Here is a 20492-nt window from a genome sequence, read left to right on the forward strand (position 1 = left end):
TAAATTGCCATTACTTTAGAGTAGCACAGTTATCGATTTTTTTCTCTGTGATTTGTGTGGTCATAGATAATAACAACTTAACCCCAAGCTAGAAAGTTTTATAGGACGCCCCGGGATGAAGGTACAAGCATTCTATTAAGTCTCCCGGCTCCCTTTCGATATATACTATTTAAGTGTTTCCGCGACTCTGGCTGAACTTATACGTAATTGATATTCTATTGATTGAATAATTAGAGAAATATCAAATGCGATAAATTGCGTGAATTTGAGTTTTTGTCAGATAAGTTCTGAAATGGCCAATCTTGATCAACTGGACCGAACCAAAGCACTTAGTTAGAACAGACCGTGAAATATTTTCTTATTGCACGAAATGCTTCATACGGAAGCGCAGAAGATACCCTACAACTCCGGAAGTCTAATTCAGATGAACGGCTGCGCTCATATATTTATTAAAGCTCGATGTCCCGATTTGAAAATGTTAACATAGTTGCTCACGTTATACGGAAGTTGTCACTTTGGACAGGTACTTCACTTTATGGATGGCATGAAACTGGCTGCGGGTATTAGATTGGAGATTGTTGTCTGGGTAATTTGTAACTGTGATCCATTTGTTTCAGGTGACGTACTTACTGAGACCAGAGCGAGGATAAAGGAGAATTAAAGGTTTCCCGCGGTCACCTTCGTTTTGAGGGGCTCCTCTTTACGAAATTAGCAATGAACTGATTTCAAAGTGAAGACAATCTGAGTGCATCTGGAGCTCAAACAATTTGAAGTGAGCATTCGTTTCGGCGACGCATCAAGGCCTTAACTCGGTTAGAAGATGTACCAAAGTCTGGCGCTAGCTGCGAATCATGGACAGCCGACCTACCCTCACGAGGCTTCCGGCAATTTTATGCATTCTTCGGCGGGTTCACCCGTGTACGTGCCGACAACTCGGGTCCCGTCCATGTTACCCAGCATACCGTACCTCCAGAACTGTGAATCGGCCCACCAGAGTCATCACCTGAGCAATCACACGGGTTGGCCTCAGCCGGCGACCGAAAGCTCTGGATTCAACCCCAGCAGCCCGCACCCTTCGACGACCTTCTCCTATTCTCACAGTCCCCCCATGAGCCACGGCGCAGGGAGAGACGCGGCGTACACTAATCCCCTGGTCATCAGCGCCAGCGGCAGGGAGCAGTACGGAAATGCCCTGGTCAGGTCGGTGAACGGAACGTATTCCAACCCGTATCCTACCTACGTGGGGCCAGAGATGACTTCTGCCTGGCCAACTGGACCCTTCGAGAGTTCCATGATCCATGGCCTTCAGGCAAGACAAGTTTCCATGTCTGGAAGGAGATCCAGTCTGGGTAAGTGTCTGAAATTCTTCTTCAAGTGCAACACAAGAACTAGGAGGGTACTGATCAACCACTCGAAAACAAGTAGAAGTTTTGTACTCCCTCCGTCAGCAGGAAAAGTTTATATTTCCAATACACCTTTGAGGGCCTTTTTTAACCACTGAAATATTGGGACGAACATTCGGAGCTGATAGCCACTGGACACTCTATAGCCCTTACCCACCAAAATAATAATAAATAATAACAATTTTCTTCCAATAAAAGTGGATTTTTATAAATAATAATGGAAACGTGGTTTTCCGATCTCAGCTGTTGCTGTTTGACATTTAATCTGCAAGTGGAAAGTTACGATTGTTATTATTTACTAATATAATTTATAATAATAAAGACTAGCAATCATCTTTCAATAAAAGCCGATGTTTCTGAATCGTAACTGAAACGTAATATTCAGATTTTAACTGTTGCTGCTTGATGGGTGACGAGAAGTGGCGTTCAGTCCAAGCTTATGATGAATATGGTAAATATGGAGAACGGCGGAGGGTTAGAGATCTCTGGATGACCTCGGGGCAACTGTGTACCTAATAGCTTGAAATTACAGTCAGTGTTTGATTTATCACACCCTTCGACTGTCATTTGTTTTAAAAATGGGGCCACCTTTTCACCCGTTTTAAGCAGAGTGTAGTCCCGAGTGTTGCGATGCGGGTAAGCAATTGCTTCCACACCGTATTATTCATCCGAAACTATAGCGCACTGACATCTGTAAATAAGTCATTCTAAAGCTGTTCTCTGTGTAGGACTTAATTTCACGTAGCCAAATCGGACCGGCTCTCAGCGAATTTTTAGTTCCAAAAAGATATCTTGTATGCATAAGATTGGCAAAAATTAGTCAAAAACTTAAATCCTTGAAACGTAACTATCTTAGCTGAAATTAGATTATGTATTACTCTCTTAGTTGATAAAAATATCTGTAATAAAATAATAAATATTATTAATTTATTTTTAGATTAATTACTGTTATACTTTTTTGGAAATTAGAATTATATTCAGCTGTTCTCTGTTGCCTGCTGAAGTTAGTCCTTGAACAAAGCATGTGAATTAAATCACCGCCGAACATTCATGTTGTAATTGTATTAATATCAAATAATAGCGAGTCACAGGGACGCTAAAATTTGGAACCAATTATTCGCTTTTTAAAATTGCGATACTTACATCCAAATATAAATTGTAACAACAAAATATTCTGCTGGGCATTGAGCCACGGCATAGAATCATAGTAACTGTCTGTCCATTTAGCGACATTTTCTCCGACATATTTTTTGAGTTCCATGAAATGTGTTTTTGTAGAGTTTATTTTCATGTCTTGAGTTCAAGAAAGCGGATCTTAGAGTTATATAGGATGACATCTATGCACTTTGATATAAAAAATTACTTTCAACTTTAAGTTTACTTTTACTTTGTTTACAAACGTAAACATCTGTTTGACTCCGGCCTTTTCAACATCTTTTGCGTCAGCCGACTTCTGCGTCTTCATAAAGGAAAAGGTGTATGTTGTGTGTCTTTCCGGCGTTTCGGGGGAGGCAGTGGTCCAGTTCGCTTTGAACCCCAAAAGTTAGCTATACTCTATACTTACCCGATCGTATTTTTACAACTTTCATGAACACGAACAAATCAAGATTATACAGTGAAAACAACGGAAAAAAGAACATTTAAATAATCCACATCCTTATTGGTACCATCTCTTCCAACAGAAAACTGCTGATGCCATTTCCTTTAATTTTTCACATTGGCCGAGATGTTGCAATGTGTGACACAATAAAATAAAACTGTGGCATTTAGTCCTAAGTAGTAAATATTGCAATTATCTTTCTGCAAACTCGAGGGTTTCAAGGCCGCTTTTCTATCTAGTGCAGAGAAATGAATCAACACTAGACCCGGAGATGCCTCTATTATGGCTAAGTTAAACATGACAATACCTCATTTTATTCGGTGTCTGGAAATCCAGTTTTGAAACAAAAAAAAATTGGGTTCTGAAGTAATAAAAATACCCAAGACTAGTTTGGTTTGATTGGCTGCCTACAAACCTATTACACTGAAGTGTGTTTATCTCTGCAAATATTCAGTCTAGTAAATGCAGGGCTGTAATTTATGTCATTGTCTGATAGCATTAAGCAATGTAGATCGGCTGAATCTGGGTCTCGACAATACTCTTAGAGTCATTTTCTAACACTAACAGTTTTGAAGATGTTTAAAGTAACTTACGAAATTTATGGCTTGTAAGCCTATTAGGCACTTCAATGGATCACATTAGCTCAGTGCAGTCTCTTTAAAAAGTCTATAAGTCCTCTGGCACAATCTCCAAAACAATCTACAAATACGCCTCTTATTTACCAAAGATGAAGATAGAGAGACAGTGAAACTTGATCAACCATCCCAAGTATCAAACGCACTTCATTACCTGTAATACTCAACGTCTACTTTTAAGTGTCATAGGTTGGAATTAATAGAAATGATTGCAAATGTATATTTTCTAAATTTTAACAGCCCGTGGAGAAGTGATATCAGAATATAGATACTTTTTAAAAATCTTTACATTATTCGATATTAAATTAAGTGATAAATGCACAATGATAAGATTTATCACAAGAATTTAGATTAAGGGTGTTTCACATCGTAAGAAAAAAGCTCTACTTTTGCCGGTTTCGCGAATCCAAAATATATTAACGAGAATGTTTTTAAAACGTCAGCTGATTATTCAAATACGTTTTTCTTTATAAATATATTGCGATATTCATTTCAACCTGCCATCATACTTTTTAAAATATTTCTTTCGTTAACAATTTTCGGACTTCCTATAAACTATTATCGCAACTATATATTAATTTTCAACATTTGCCTCCCGAACTCAATTAAGTTCGCTGCCCACATTCAGTTTTCTAAATCTACAGCTAAATAGATCTTAGTAGGCTAGAGTAGAGTCTGCAATCGTGCGCATAGTCGCCATGGTAGAAATTTCGTGTAATACAGAACTGAAGTGTAGGATAGGAGTTACTGGTTTCGTCTGAGTAGATAGTTTTCTCTCAACAACTAACGAATCTGGATTTTTAAGGGTATATTTAACTCCTTTATATAAGAAAGGTATTTGTTTACAGCACGTTTTGACATCTGCAGGAATAAACCCAGAATGTTGACCTGTTTTCCGTCCACGGGCTGTCATTTGTCAGCCGAGTGCAATAGGTGTGATTGATAAATCGAGTAGTGGATCACAGAGCGTTCTGTAACACAAATGAGCATTCCATCAGTCTTCGGAGCCAGTCTCCTTGTCGCCACTAGTCAACATCCAAAAACACTTTGATGAAAAACGGGAAAGTTTGGCAAGGCATTATGATTTCTATCACCAACCCTCATAAAAAAAACCTACAGTTTAATCGTCTTTTTCCCTCTGAAATGATTTGTGCCTTCTAGTGGAACATACTTTACAGAGCACAAATAACAGTACAGTCCCAGGCGCGTTTGGGTGCCACTTTTTTATCACAATAAAATTTATTAGTTCCAGAATTGCCCCTGCAACAGAGAAATAACTTGGATTGTCAGATCAGTTTTGGCTACACAATATTAGTGCCGCTATCAGATGCTCATCTTCCTTACAGTGATATTTTAAGTTATTACTGAAGTACACGTATGTTTTTAGAAATGTTGAGGATGTTACCGGCAATTATTTGGAAAATGGTCTGTAAAGTACAGTTCACTGACGACTTTCATTACAGCTGCTGACTGGAAGGGAATACTAGACTCTGATCAAATGTTGGTTGTTTTTTTCTGAACAAGGGAATGACTAGTTATTACTTTACACGATCTAAAATTTCCTGATATACTGTATTCAGAAATCTCCTTGCATCATTTTAATCTAGAAATCTCTTAACTGGCTTCCATTTTAATATTAATGCAATGGAAAATCAATGTTGCAAGGAATACTGATAGTTTGAATGTATATGTTGAGGGGCAACTTTTGTCTATGTGAACACACCCTATCACAATTTTCTTGATCAACTGTAAATCTTCCTTATTGACATTTAATTTGTTGAAACATCAGAAAAATTAATCAATTTTTGCAAGATATTTACATCAATTATTTCCACTGTTACACAAAACGGACATGAATGGTGATAATTGAAATTTATAATTAGTATTATTACAGTGGGAAATTTTGCAACCCTTTTGTTGCAATGTATCAATGAGTGGAATTCAATAATACCCTAGAAACCAAGTGGGGTTGATTTAAATGTTATTTTTCTTTGCTAATATTGTGGAACTACACCCAGTTTGATACATGGGAAAGCACATTAGTTTAAGTGAATATAAGATAACATACTCCAGGACCAAGCAGGGTAATAAATAATTTAATTTATTAGCTGTGGAGCCATTTTTTAAATTTTATTTCTTTTAGAACGCGTTTTTAACAGGATGCACTTCTCTGACAGTCGCAAATCTCTGCATTATACAAACCAGATGTCACTGATTTCTCCTTTCCCTTTTATTTGATGAAATAGAAATGTTGGAAGAGTTCCCTGAGGGCCGGGAGTGTGTGAATTGTGGGTCCATGTCCACTCCACTCTGGAGACGGGATGGGACGGGCCATTATCTCTGCAATGCCTGTGGCTTGTATCACAAGATGAACGGGATGAACCGACCACTCATTAAGCCACAGAGGAGATTGGTAAGTAGCTTGTTGATCCTGATTCATTTGTTAAAAAAACCTTACAACCAGTGCAGAACATCTTGGAAGACCTGCTCATACATCTCTCCTAAATCCCACGATTCTCTGTTGAATAATCTGGGGAACCACTTACAGTTCGAAAAAGGACAGCCTGCAAAAAATATTAAGCGCTGAATTTCTGTGGTTGTTTCAACAGGTCACCTTTCTGTTAAAAATAAGACTTTCTCCTTCCTTTCACCATTGCAATGAATTTACTGATGGGTCAGACTGCTGTAGATCAGGAGAAAGATCAGGGTTTCATTGATTTTAGTTGTGAAGTCTGACAAGAAATTGGTAACTAAAGACTGGAGTGAGGGGCAGTGTGGTGGTGCCACTAACTTGTCCAAAACCAAGCAACCATAGGTACTGCAGCTTTAACTAGTTCCTTTTTAGACTCAATGCAACCTAAGCTCTGCTACTTAAATTATATTTAACATTCTGTCCTTAAACACCATTCAAGTTGCAAAGCCTGCAAAACACACTCATAATTTTTATGTCTTAAATAACAACACTACATCACAATGTTGGGGGTCAACAACTTCCTTGACAAGGTCAGTGTTGTGAAGAGGCATCTTTCAGAGGCCCATTCCCCCATTCTGAATAAACTACTTAGGCCTTGACGATATAAATTATTTTAGCCTTGTGCTTTTCAATAAGTATGAGAGGAACCTTGGTCCTTTATCTCGGTTTGAAAACAACACACACAGTTGTAGTTAGGCTTCCCTTTCTTAGACCACTTAATTTAAGCTTGTGGTGCATTATGATACTTGATTCCTTCTTGTGTGCACAAGCACACTTCAGAAAGTTATTTTCACAAAGCGGAATAAAGGACAATAACACAATGAGAAAAATAAAATTATAATCTTACTACCGATCAATAAAATTCTTCTGTAAATTCCAGTTATGTCGTCATTTTAGAAGTATAAATTTTTTTTTAAAGTGGATCAAAGTAACATTGTGGATTATTACATTATTGAAAACTGCTCCGAAAATTGTGTTTTACAGTCTTCTTCCAGACGTGCCGGCTTGTGTTGTACCAACTGCCACACCTCTACCACAACCCTGTGGAGAAGAAACGCTGAAGGAGAACCAGTGTGTAATGCTTGTGGACTCTACATGAAACTTCATGGGGTAATACTTTTATTATTTCCACAATTAAAATTTAATAGATCTGTGAACTATTCAAAAAGGGCAAAATATAAGGTTTATGACAGAATTTCTAAGGTTTGAGTATTTACCAACTCTTATTCAGTAATAAAATGAGAGAGAATGCAAATTTTCAAACAAAACTTAAAATGGCTGGACGAATTTTTTTCCGTAATTGAGAGAAATTATTACCAAAGCATAATTATCAGATTAACTGTGAATTAAATCAATTGACCGCCTACCCTCAATGTCCTGATTGAAATAATCAATAAATAATTCTAATTCATAATTAAGCAATACAAGATATTACACGAGTAAATTCAAAACCATACACCTGCCGCTGAATCCATTTGATCATGTGGCAATTTAATAAATGAACTTTGTTCTTTAGGTTTTGTAGCTTTCAGGTACAAAGTTATCTCGGAGTTGTTTGCAGACCATAAGCAAATCTGCAGCGTCAGAGAACCACTTAAACTCATGTTTATAATCAACAAGTTTAAACCAGATTGTGAACTAACATTGTTTACAGCCATGTTTGATTCTGTGAGGGCTACTTAAATTTTTGAATAAGGTGCTTTTCAGTCTTAGCAAGTCTTTTTAAGTTCAGTTTCAGTGACATTTAATATTTTGAAGATATGCACTTTTCCACATTATAGACAGATTCATAGGCCTTGTATCATAGCAGAGGTGCATTAGTGTGGGTCAATGTGTGGCTAATTGTAGACAAAACAGAGGGATACGGTACTGTGCAAAAGTCTGAGGTACACACACACACACAAATATATATATATATATAGCAAGGGTACCTCAGACTTTTGCATAATACTGTAGTAATTTTATGTATTGCACTGTACTGTTGCCAGAAAAAAATTCAAGCCACATGTGATTGATGATAAACCTGATTCTGATATAGGTCTCTGTAAGATATTCTGTAATATTCAATAAAACAATTATTTGGGATCAAGGGACCTTGCCTGGTGTTTCAGGGCAGGGTGTGGCTGTACCCATGCCACCCCTTGCCCCGGCACTCCTTCTCTGCACCTATCCCACACTTCTCCTGCAGTATTCCCAACATCCTTAATTTCCTTCAGATTTACAAACTTGCTGTTTGCTCCACATTGACAAATAGAGTACCATGCAAAAGTCTTAGGCACCCTAGCTATATATATGTGCTTAAGACTTTTGCATTGTACTGTATGAGAATTGCAGAAGAACATGCTAGTTTTAATTTTCATTAATTAGAGAATTGCTGTTGATTTGGAAAATAACATTTTTAAGATATCCAAAATTTGCAAATGGTAAAACGAACCAATGAGAGTTAATATCAAAAAATCCATGTTTGTCAGTGAACTGAGAGGTGATAAAGTGTAACTGAGACTACCTGTTTAGTTAATTAGCTACTGGAAATTCCTCCTTAGTGTGGTAAGTGACAAAAGAGCAAAACTGCACTTGGGTATGGAAGGGTTAATAAGTTGCATGGCTACAGGCGAATAGGATTGACAGGATTGTTCTGTGGGATCTACCATGGACCCAATAAAATGAATGGCCTTTATATGTAATAAACACGGGAGATTAGGTGGAAAGCCGTGGATTATGAATTACTCTGATTTTAATAACAGAGCAGCAAGAAGATTTGGGAAAATTGATTAATAAAAGTGTGGTTTCAGTGTTTGGAGATAATGAAGGTGAAAGAAAGGCCTGTGGCTTAAAAGCAAAATGAATGATACCACTGAACTAAAGCAACACACACAATGCTGGAGGGACTCAGTAGGCGAGGCAGCATCTATGGAAAAGAGTAAACAAGCAATGTTTCGGGCAGAGACCCTTCATCAGGATCTCAGACCGAAACTGATAAAAGGCCTTGGCTTGAAACATCAACTGTTTACTCATTTCCATCGATGCTGCCTGGCCTCCAGTATTTTGTGTGTGTTGCTTTTGATTTCCAGCATCTGCAGATTTTCTCATGTTTGGGCTACCACTTAACTTACAACTGACAGGTTGTCTTTTGACATTCATATTAAAAGAATAGTTAAAATAAAATTATTAAAATAAAGTGGGAGAGCAAGAGAATGGAACAGTGGACACATGAACTCAGAAGGGGGAGTGCTCGTCTGCTGAACCTTTGGAGAGGAAATATGATGACAGGAAGGGCTTAGCAATTTTAACAGCTCGGGAAGGTTTGGACCCAGGGAACTACTTTAGTCAAGGAGACGCAAGAGACTGCAGATGCTGGAATCTGGAGCAGCAAGGTCAAGGACAGGATTTAAGGATTATGGGATAGCTTTTTAAGTTAAGTGTGCCAAGTAAAATGGGAAGGTTAGACAGGCTGTTTTGAGAACTGTTCAAACAAACTCAGTAAGAATAGCAGAACAAGAATCCATGGGGAATTTTTATTTAAGTCATTTGCTAATAGGAAAAAGCAAAGCTATAACTTAAAAAATCATTGGGAGGAAATGGACAGATGATGTGGAAGTAAATTTCAATAGTCTCCCCCTTCAATAATGCTACCATAGCCCAGGGAATACTGAGAATATCAGAATTTATTTAGTGCTTTTGTATAGAATGTAGGTTTCACTAGCAAGGTCAGCATTTATTTCCCATTCTTAACTGTACTTGAGTAGGTAACTCAGATCTCATACTGCATTCCTTGTGATGGTTCTTCCACATTATTGTTGGGTAGCGACTTAAACTCTAGTGATGATAGAGGCGAGGGTTAGTGTATGACCTAGGTAGGAAATTTCCATGCAGTGATTCCTCCATCTACATGCGATCCTCCTCTCTCATCTGAATGTGGTGGATTTGGGAAGTGCTGAAGAGTATTTTATTTTTATATAAAAGGTGAACACGACTCCACAGTGCACTGGTGTAGAAGGGAATGAGTGGTCAGGGCTTGACATTTTCCAGAAAGCTGAAAAATGCCGCAAGACCACAAGAAGTTAATTCTCCTTGAAGGTTCAAAAGCAGAAACCAAAGAAATAAACATTATAACATAGCCCTTTAGAATGCATCAAGTAATAGATTATTTTAGAATGTAGAATGTAAGGCACTGCTGTTAAGTAACACAGTCTGCAAAGCCCAATTTATTCCCAGTACATTTACGACAGAGAAAAATTGTGTATTAGCTTGAACCTCTTCACAAAATGCCTTGGATTTATTGATAAAAAAGTGAATAGGCAAGGTTTTGGTGCACCATACCAAAGATGCCCTGGACTCTATGCATTGGTAAAATATAATGGTTAGAACTCCAGCAGTCTGAGTTGGGAGCCACAGTAGCATATTAGCTGATGTGATGCCTTACAGTGCCAGCGACCCGGGTTCAATTCCACTGCTGCCTGTTAGCAGCTTGTACGTCCACCCTGTGATTCCTCTGGGTGCTCTAGTTTCTTCCCACATTCTAAAGATGTAAGGGTCAGCTGGTTATTTGCCTACATGGATGTAGTTCATCAGTGCGAGCCTGTTGGGACAGAAGGGCCTGATACTGTGCTGTATCAGTAAGTAAACAGATAGACAGATGACAAAATCATGAGATTTTAACCAATGAACTTCCCATCCACCTCTAGCCAAAATGACTGAACTCCAGCAAAAGTCTTTACTGCATCAGATCCACTTCAATATAGCTGTCATGATTGAAACTACAGAAAAGTTTTGATGTAAATTTATTACACAATGTCATCATTGGAGAGAGTCCAAAGGAAGTTCATGAGGTTGATCCTGGGAATGAAGGGATTGACATATGAGGAGCGTTTGGCAGCTTTGGGCCTTTACTCACTGGAATTTAGAAGAATGTGGGAGTTCTCATTGAAACCTACCGAATGTTGAAAGGACTAAATAGGGTGGATATAGAGAGGACGTTTCCAATGGCGGGGTATCCAAAACTAGAGGGCACTGCCTCAGAATTGAGGAGTGACCTTTTAGAACAGGAGGAATTTTTTTTTTTCCAGAGAGTAGTGAATCTGTGGAATGCTCTGCCACAGATTGTGATGGAAGCCAAGTCTGTGGGTATATTTAAGGTGGAAGTTGATCATTTCTTGATCGGTCAGGGCATCAAAGGATATGGTGAGAAGGCAGGTGTATAGAGTTGAATGGGATATGGGATCAGCCATGATGAAATGGCAGAGCAGGCTTGATGGGCTGAACTCAACTCTTAAGTCTTATGGTCTTATCTAAGCCTTTTTATGTGGAGTTAACAATCTGTTTCAAGTGTGGTTAAGTCCATGGAGCTGGAAGATGCTGGAAGATTACAGTAGTTTTATTCTGAGCTGTTGGTATTTCAATATTAAAGCAACAAAGCTCAGGGTTCTTACAGAAACACAGAACTTAATAGCTTGCTGGTTGTTCTTTAGTGATAGTTGAATGAATCATAAGGTGACATATAAGATCTTTGATAATAAATTTATTTTGAAGTTGGAATTCTCTGTTTGGGCTTTGAAGTGGGACACTTAATGGAATTTAGCATTGGAATGCAAACCTACTGCCAATTTTTCCCAATATATTAATTGGGAAATATGCCCACCAAATCTGTACCAGTTAGACCCTACAAAAATGTGAGTCTGCCAATTTCAATGTAAAGGAAATTCATGAGGTACTTGGTGATTTACTATTTTAATAGCTTGCATTTACAAAAATCTATATAGAAAGAAAATGTTTTTAAACTTTGTAACTTTTTTAAATGCTTTTGAAGTTTAGTGATAGTCAAAAACATTTCCTTTTGTTGACAGCTGGCTAAGCTTCAGAGTATGGGAGTTTATTTCTGCTCATCTTGGGTGGCCATTATGTTATACAAGTTCCTGCAGCCCCAGAATATCTGGCAATTTTGAATCAGAAAGGCTCTGGGCGGCATGACAAAGTATACAGACTCAGGGGAAATAAGTCCATACCCATGTAGATCACCATGAGCATGGGCAGCTCACTTCAAAGAGCAAACTTTCGCTCAGTGGACACTTTATTTGCAGCCTCAGATACATAAAAAAGCAGTCACTGAGTGTATGTTCATGGTCTTCTGCCACTACAATCCATCTTCTTCAAGGTTCAACATGTGCGTTCAGAGATACTCTTCTGTAAACCACTGTCATAATGTGTGGTTATTTAAGTTACTGTTGCCTTCCTGTCAGCTTGAACCAGTCTGGCCATTTTCCTCCAACCTCTCTCATTATTAAGGCACTTTCACCCATAGAACTGCAGCTCGCTGCATTGTTTTTTGTATTCGCACCATTCTCTGAAATCTCTAGAGACTGTTGTGCAAGAAAATCCCAGGAGATGAGTATTTTCTGATATAATCAAACCACCCTGTCTGGCTCCAGCAATCACTCCACAGTCAAAGTTACTTAGTTCACATTTCTTCCCCGTTCAGATGTTTGGTCTGAATAACAACTGAAGTTCTTGACCATGTGTGTATGCTTTTATACATTGAGTTGCTGCCTCATGATTGGCTGATTAGATAAAGTGGATTCCAGTTAATTGGGACCTAGCAGGACCAGTACATTTTAGCCCAATTAAGTGGCTGCATCAATTAGTCAAAATTTCATTGAAATAGTTAAAAAGGTATCACAAAGACAAACCACCTGAGTAGTTCATTTAACTGAGTTTAAATGAGATGCAGAAAAAATTAGAACACTACCACTACTACTACAGTACTATAAAACTGTGTAGTAGCTCCAATTGATGGAGGAATCATCCAGTGTACACTGCCGTGCTCTTTTGATTGACTGTAAATGAGTAAAATCAGAGCTGACTCCTAGCGCATGTTGCAATGAGCGGCTGAAGCGGACCCAAGTGCAGGACACAGACACAGAGGTAGCATTAACAGACATGTGTTTATTAATGGTTGCAAGGAAGACCAGAGAGCGAGGATTAGAGCTCACGTGGATGTGAGCTTTGGGCAACAAACTGGAGGAACCTGGACCCGGAGCTGGATCATGGAGCCTGGACCTAGACACAGAGCCAGGAATCGGAACTTGGACACGGACACAGAACTTTGACTTGGACTTGGACACAGAGATGACAACACCATACAAAGACAGATGATTCGTATCTTGGCTCGGAGGAGCGGCAAACGGCCAGCTGGATATGAGACGACAAAACCCGACAACGACAGACAATTCATGTCTTGGCTCGGAAGATGGTCCCTATTATCGGCGGCCCGGAATGAGCATTGCCACACAGCCCCGGAGGCTCAAGTGATGGTCCAGAATTCTTGGCAGCCCGGAACGTACATTGCCGCTCTGGCTAAGGTGACGGTCCTGCACTGAGTAGATGTAAGCTGGAATTTTTATGCTGCCAGTTCAGATGAGAATCTGCTGCCCTAATCACGGAGCCCGGTAGAACATGGGGCAAAGGCAGTTAACAGAAATGAGAAGTCAACGGACAAGACCGTGACAGTGCAGACAATGCACTGCCTTTGCAATCACTGGAATCATAGCCTCCTCCAAATCTTCAGTTTGATTGTCATATTCAAGACAATACTTACAAATTCTTCATAACTTCTAACTTGTTTAAGTTGTGAAATCATTCCATTTTCACTCCCAGATGTTTCTGGTATATCCAAGCCTGAATGCTCTGAACTGCCTTACTGCTTCTTCTCGCCAACTATTAGTGACAAAAATCACACTTCTTGAACACTAACGCATACAACCAATGCTATTTAAAACTGCTCCAAGCACGTTGTAGTGTCTTAACAGCCACACAAGCGCACATGACTGACACTGGTTAGAGATGTTACAGTCTCCTGTCCCAATTAAGCAATATAGTGTCCCACATAAATGAAGGGAATCCTTGATATTTTCTCAATTAGATTTTGTTCCATAAGAATTGTCCCCAGCAACTGATGACCCAATTAACCAGAATCCACTGTATTTGCATTAATGAGCTGGTCAACTGGTATCCCTAAGAATGTGGCCACTGGGTGTATTATTCCATTGAAAAATTAAATATTCAATTCATGGATGCATATTCATGTCCGAGATAGAGACATGTTTTGGACAAGACAGCAGTGAAAGTCATGATGATCAGGCAAGAAAATTGATTTGAGATCAAAGTTCAAAATAGAAATTACTGAACAATGCAATGGGAATGACTGATCTTTCTGTTCTTTTCCTTCTTAATTCATGAATTTATACAAATTTTTAAAGATTCTTAACTTATAAAAATTTAATTTCAATGTATTTCAAGTCTTTAGTGTTTCACATCACTGGAGACTTTCAGATAGGATGGGAAAATGTTAACTTTCGGGAGGGCACAAGAGGATTCAGAGCTGTGCCTCAGGATCCACAGCTTGAGGGCTGTTCACTGCTGACGGACCACTCTATTGTGGGATACCTGTAACAGTAGTGCTTCCAGGAGATTGGGAGCAGCATGGGTGGTAAAGTTTAGTTTGATTGTTTGGGGCGAATGCAAGGTGTGGGCTGTTTCCAACACAATCTCCCCCAAATGACGTAATTTTCTTCAAGTAAACATATTGAAAATTTAATCTTACTTTTACATGATCTCTTTATCAAAAAATAATTTCCTCAGCTTTACTAAAGAAAATATGATATTGAGCAATGTACAGAAAAGGGCACGTGTAAATTTGAGAAATACTTTGTCTCCAATCTGACCACATTGCAGTCTTCCAAACTGAATATCAAATACAACAACTTTGGTAGCTCGCTCTTTCTGTCTGTATCAGACTGATTATTTCCACTCTTCATTTTGGCTTAGTTTTCCTTATTCTGTTCATTTAGTCTGGCCTGCTGAACATATCTCATATCTCGTATGCATTTATAACACATTACCCAGATAAGGAGGCATAATGTGTTTGTATCTGCCCCTACGTCCCATTTGAGTTCTCCATACAAGAGATATTCACTTTGTTCTACCCATTCCTTCTCCACTCCTCTCCTACTGTAAAACGGATGTTCTTTTTCTTTACCCATTCTGTCACAGGGTCCCAGGCCTGAAACAGTAAATGTTTCCCCTTGCTGCCTGACATGCGAACATTTCCAGTATTTTCAGAAAGTCTAAGAGTAATTTTCTTTTAAATTTTAAAAGCAGTTTTCACTTTTTGATCTACCATTTTTGGAATGAAGTGTCCATAGAGTTTTCTGCGTTGATATAACTGATACAGAAGAGAAAAACAAGTGTCTCCAGGATATGAAAGAGAATAACTGAGAAGGGGACGTTGAATAGGTTCTACTGAACACCATAGATTTGGGTGTGATATTAGTTTAGTCTTGTTTCTGCACTGCATACAATGTAATGTGTTATGAGGTACTTGGTGTATAGAACAGGATTCACACTGTTATTGTGCTTTGTCCGGCAGGTACCACGCCCACTGGCGATGAAGAAGGAAAGCATCCAGACGAGGAAAAGGAAACCCAAGAATGTTAACAAATCCAAAGGTTCCTCAGGTGCTTGTATATTCCTGCTATCGTTGTCAATAACTTGAACTGTTTTCCATTCCCCGTGCTAACCTTCAAGCATGTTCCTCAATAGTAACTGGGCAAATGGATCATTGTCCATGTATTGCCTCTGGCCAGAAGAGGCAGCATCCTATAGCAATGCCATGCCACCTGAAGATAAAATCTAGATTGGTGCAGGCTGCATTGTAGCACCGGGCAACTGTATAGATCTTTCTTACAGAATAACAGTGTCACAAAAGTTATCCAGCTTTACCAATTCCTCTTTGCCAGCAATTAGTGCTCCAACTCATGGAATATTTAGTTGTCAGTCTAGAAATAGTTTCAGGGTTCCAGACTAAAGATGTAACTGCTCAGATGAACCTGCAAGTTAAGAGCAGGCGCAGGCCACCCAGGCTCTCAAGCCCCTCCTCCATGTCTGGTCTAATTGGAATTACCAAAGTGCTGAGCTGTCTCCTCCCCAAAGCCTCCTGCCTTTCAGGAATCTCTCCTTTCCATAAAAATATGTGAAGATTCTGCTTTCACCACTCTTGGACTAAATGTTCAGTAACATGAGAGGAAATAGTTTCATCTCATCTCCAACTTTAAATAGGTGGCTTCTTATTTTTAAACTCTGACCCTTAGTTCTAGACTCTCCTACAAGAGAAAATATCCTCATCACATCAACCCTGCTAGGGTCTGCTAAACTTGGAGGCTGGAAGCCCTTTCTGTCCAAGTTTTCTTTGTATGTCAACCCAGCCAGTCTGGTAAATCTTACTGAAATTGCTTCCAATATCTTTACATCCTTCCTCTAATAAGGAGGCCAACACTGCATAGAGAATATCATTTGTGGACTCACCAATATCACTGAAAACTTCTGTATTCAAGTACCTGACAATAAATAACATTATTAGCTTAGGAGCAGGTAATATGGTGCCCCTCAGCTCTATTAGATTTGACCTTGACTTTGGATACTGCCCAGGTAATCCTTGCACATTCTCAGTGTGACAGTTTGAGGTTTCTCTCACATCCCAGAGTGTGCTGGAAGGTGAATTAATAAGTGTAAATTGCTCCGTAGCATGGAAAAGCCACAAGAGGACTTAAAGCGGATTGAGGGAGCAGTTTGATGAACAGGATCAATGGACAAGAAACACTGCAAATGCAAATATAAATAAATAGTAATAAATAACAAGCATAACAAGATAAATAGTCTTAAGAGTCTACTTTAGATTATTATTCCTGCCAAAAAGGGTAACTTCACATTTTCCCACATCTTAGTGCATTTGCCTGGCTGCAGCCCGCACATTAAACTTATCTGCAGGTTCTCCCCACGTTGCAAACACCTGATGTGTAGACACCCAGTTTATATGAAAGAGCATTTGGGAGACTGGTGGAATTGAGGGCGATGTATTTTGCAGACTGCTGTACAGCTTTAGAACAGAGCTGAGGAGGGATTTCTTTAGTCAGAGTGTGGTGAATCTGCACATAGATGCTTGTGCAGGCCAAATCATTGGATCTAGTTAAAGTGGAAGTTGATAGGTTGGGAGAGGACGGGGGAATAGGATTGAGAGGGATAATAAATCACCTATGATCAAATGCTGAAGCAGACGTGATGGGCCAAATGACTTAATTCTGTTCCTACAGTTTACCTTATGGTCTAAAAGTTTGGAGGCAACTTCTGTTAAATGGGAATTGGGCAATTCTGTGTGCTCTTTTGCCTCAACCTCCTTACCCACCTAAGCTGCAATAATCATGGGCTGAACAGAGCTGGGGGTAATGAGCAGAATCACTAAGGCTCAGTGAGTTTGGCTGACAGCCATTCTTCCCTTACTAGCTTACTGTCCCAACACAGCCACCTCTGTGATTCAGACCCACACACTATTTTTGTTCCATTCTGACTCAAGAACGGGTATCAGGAATGTAACTCCTTCATAGCATGGAGACAGCCTGTATATCCTTTGTATTCTCGATGTCCTCTTTGCAACTTAATTTCCAACCTAGTTTTATGGTTTCAGTAGGATGACTGCCTTACCTTCAGTGCCTTCAAGTCATTATAACAAATTGCAAAAACTGAAGTTCCAGCGCCAATCCTTATGGCACAACATTCATTACATTGTCCCAACCAGAAAAAGACTTATTATTCCTGTTTTCTTTTCCAATAACCAACCAATTTATGCTATTGTTATATCTCCTTTTATTTTTCACAGTAACCTTACCAAATACCTCCTGGAATCCAAGTATAGTATATCCACAGGTTCCCTTTCTCTAGCACATTCCTTCTTCAAAGAACTTCAATAAGTTGGTCAATAGTTTTTCCTTCCACAAAACAGTTTTGACTTTACCAGACTACTTTAGATTATTTTGTGCAAATGCCCCAGTAGTAATCTTTAGTAATATCTTCCAATAACATTTTACCTATGACAGATATTAAGCAAACTGACCTGCATTTGTCTGATTTCTATCTCCCCTTTTGAATAAAAGACATCTCTTTTTTTTCCAACCTTCAAATCTGGGCAAGTTTGAAAAATTAAAACCAATGCAACAAGTCTCTGACAAGCTACCTGTTAAATACACTTGGATAAAGTCCATTAGAATCCAAAGACATGTCAGCCAGAAGCTCCGCCAATTTGTTCTCAAGTGACTATAATTTCCCCTACACTCTTGCCTCCAATTTCAACATTCAGGGCACCTTTTCAACAATGTTACTTGTATCCATTATAATCAAGACCAGTGGAAAACACCTGAGACAAATATCACGGAAACTCTTGCTATCTACTTTTATAGTTCTGGCAAACATTGTCTGGGACATAAATATTTGCTTGCATCTCAACTGATAAACTCCTCAATATAATTTGCCCTTTCACCTTAGCTTGCCCTTAATTCAAATTCTAGTTTTTAGGCCCAATTTCCTCTCCCTCAAACTGAAATTGTTTCTCAGTAGCATTGATGATAACATGTCTTCACTAGGAATTCATTAGTTAATCCTACTTTACTGCATAATGCCAGGACTAGCATTTATTCCCTCAGTAGCTTCAGAATATGTTATCCTAAGAAACTATCCCAGCATTTCTCTGATCTCTTCATCTAGGCTACATTTATCTATTGTGGATTAAAATCCCAATTAATTACCATCATAAATTTCTGACAAGTTCCATTATTTCATACATTGTACACTGTCCCACTAAATGGTTACTGTCAGGGTGCACGTACACAATTCCCATATTTCATTTTGTGCCTTTGTTATTACTCATCAGCAAACAACCCAATATATATCCCAATTTCTTGAATTTAGAGCATCCCTGTGTTGTACTAAAGTCTTCATTAACAGGTCCACTCCTCCACTTTTCCCAGCTTCCTAAAAGTAATACTTTCTTTAAACTTCTGGCCTCTTTGCCCTCTAGGTCATATTTTAATTTGCACTCTCTGTTCATCTGTTCTGGCAATCAGATTGAGAACCTTTAGTTTTATTCTTATTATTTATATCTGCTAACTATATCTGCTGAATAGCTGTTGGATTTGCACTCTTGATCCTCTTCCCATTACAGACTGTTTATCATTTCCCAAGTTAATAGCTTTCTCTCTAGCCTTGTCTTTTTGATTTACCAATCTTCCTACCTTTGATCCCTTGCTCCCATTATTTAGTTTTAAATCCTTTAAACTTCCCCAGTCCAGAAAGTCTTTTATTCTTACAGTTTAGTAGGTTAAAATAATTAAACAATTCTAATTGAATGTTATATTTCCAGATTGGCCTTGTCACCAGTACTTTGTCTTCCTGAAACAAAATGTTGTTTATTGAGGTTTTATGAAGTGCTAGATCTTTGCTGAAGCTCGGTGAAGTACTGAAAAGAGTGCTACATCATTGCAGTCCCAGCCTGCTGAGGAGTCAGAATCAGAATCAGGTTTAATATCATTGGCATATGTGGTGAAGTTTGTTGCTTTGCAGTAGAGGTACAATACTGCATAAAATTAAAATAATGTATAAAATTATACTAGTGCAAAAAGAGAGCAAAAATAGTTAGATTCCTGCTTTAAACAACATAAAAATTATTGTTTTGCTACTTGTCAGATTCTGCTGTGTACGATATTGATGAGCATAAAAAGATCATTAACTGAGAAAAACATTTCCACACTTGATAAGCAAAATGGATGCACATCATGTCTTCTGTTACGTTACTGTAGAGATGCCAGTTCTTTTCTATCAATGGCTTCAGTTTCCAAGAATCAAGTGAGATTATCTTAGACATCTGTCATACAGTTCAGAAGCTGAATGATTAACAAGTTCTATTCTCTTTCAGGTACAACTTCAGGAACTAATTCTCCATCTTCTATATCGAACTCCGAAACTGCATCAACTATCAAAACTGAATCTGATTTGGCCTCATCTCCATATGCCGGACAAACAGTGGTGTCTGTTTCTCAGGTAAAGTAACGAGGCCTTGTAGCATCATTCACTTGCAACCAAACCATTGAATAACCCTAGAATATTAAGACAAACAGCTGACATAGTGATTACAGAGAAGTTAAAATAAATTTGGAAATCCATTGGATTTTTATTGGACAATTATTTTAAATATTAACTTAGTTTGATGATTTTGAGTTAATCTGTATGGAATAATGAACCGTGAGTAATGAATTCAGGTCTTTCTGAGCTTATGATATGATTCCATTCCTGTGAACTGTTCATAACCACAGAGTTCCCACACAACAGCCAGCAAATCCATACTACCAACCTCATAGCCACTAGTTTTTATGTGTGGGGTGTAATAATATGGACATTCATAAACCAGGAAGGAGCTTCATCATCTGGGTCCTTACTATGGTTAACTACCATCAGGGAGGAGGTACAGGAAACTTATGACCCACACTGAATGTTTCAGGAACAGC

The 20492-nt window shown here is 38.6% G+C and overlaps 1 protein-coding gene across 7 annotated transcripts in view; it reads left to right on the forward strand.

The window, feature by feature from the left end:
* The window catches only part of gata5 (GATA binding protein 5), a 28840-nt gene that overhangs the window by 6269 nt on the left and 2079 nt on the right, over positions 1-20492 (forward strand). For 5 of the 7 annotated variants that reach the window (XM_073061940.1, XM_073061937.1, XM_073061939.1 and 2 more), the window contains exons 2-6: positions 618-1349; positions 5885-6051; positions 7096-7221; positions 15533-15620; positions 19904-20028. In XM_073061940.1, coding sequence (XP_072918041.1) covers positions 821-1349; positions 5885-6051; positions 7096-7221; positions 15533-15620; positions 19904-20028 — 1035 coding nt within the window. In that variant the 5' untranslated portion in view covers positions 618-820. Of the gene's footprint in view, positions 1-42; positions 122-617; positions 1350-5884; positions 6052-7095; positions 7222-15532; positions 15621-19903; positions 20029-20492 lie in introns of those variants that run through there. The other 2 variants (XM_073061938.1, XM_073061942.1) reach the window with 2 other exon arrangements.

The sequence above is a fragment of the Hemitrygon akajei genome, chromosome 11 (genome assembly GCF_048418815.1).
Source record: "Hemitrygon akajei chromosome 11, sHemAka1.3, whole genome shotgun sequence".
Lineage (NCBI taxonomy): Eukaryota > Metazoa > Chordata > Chondrichthyes > Myliobatiformes > Dasyatidae > Hemitrygon > Hemitrygon akajei.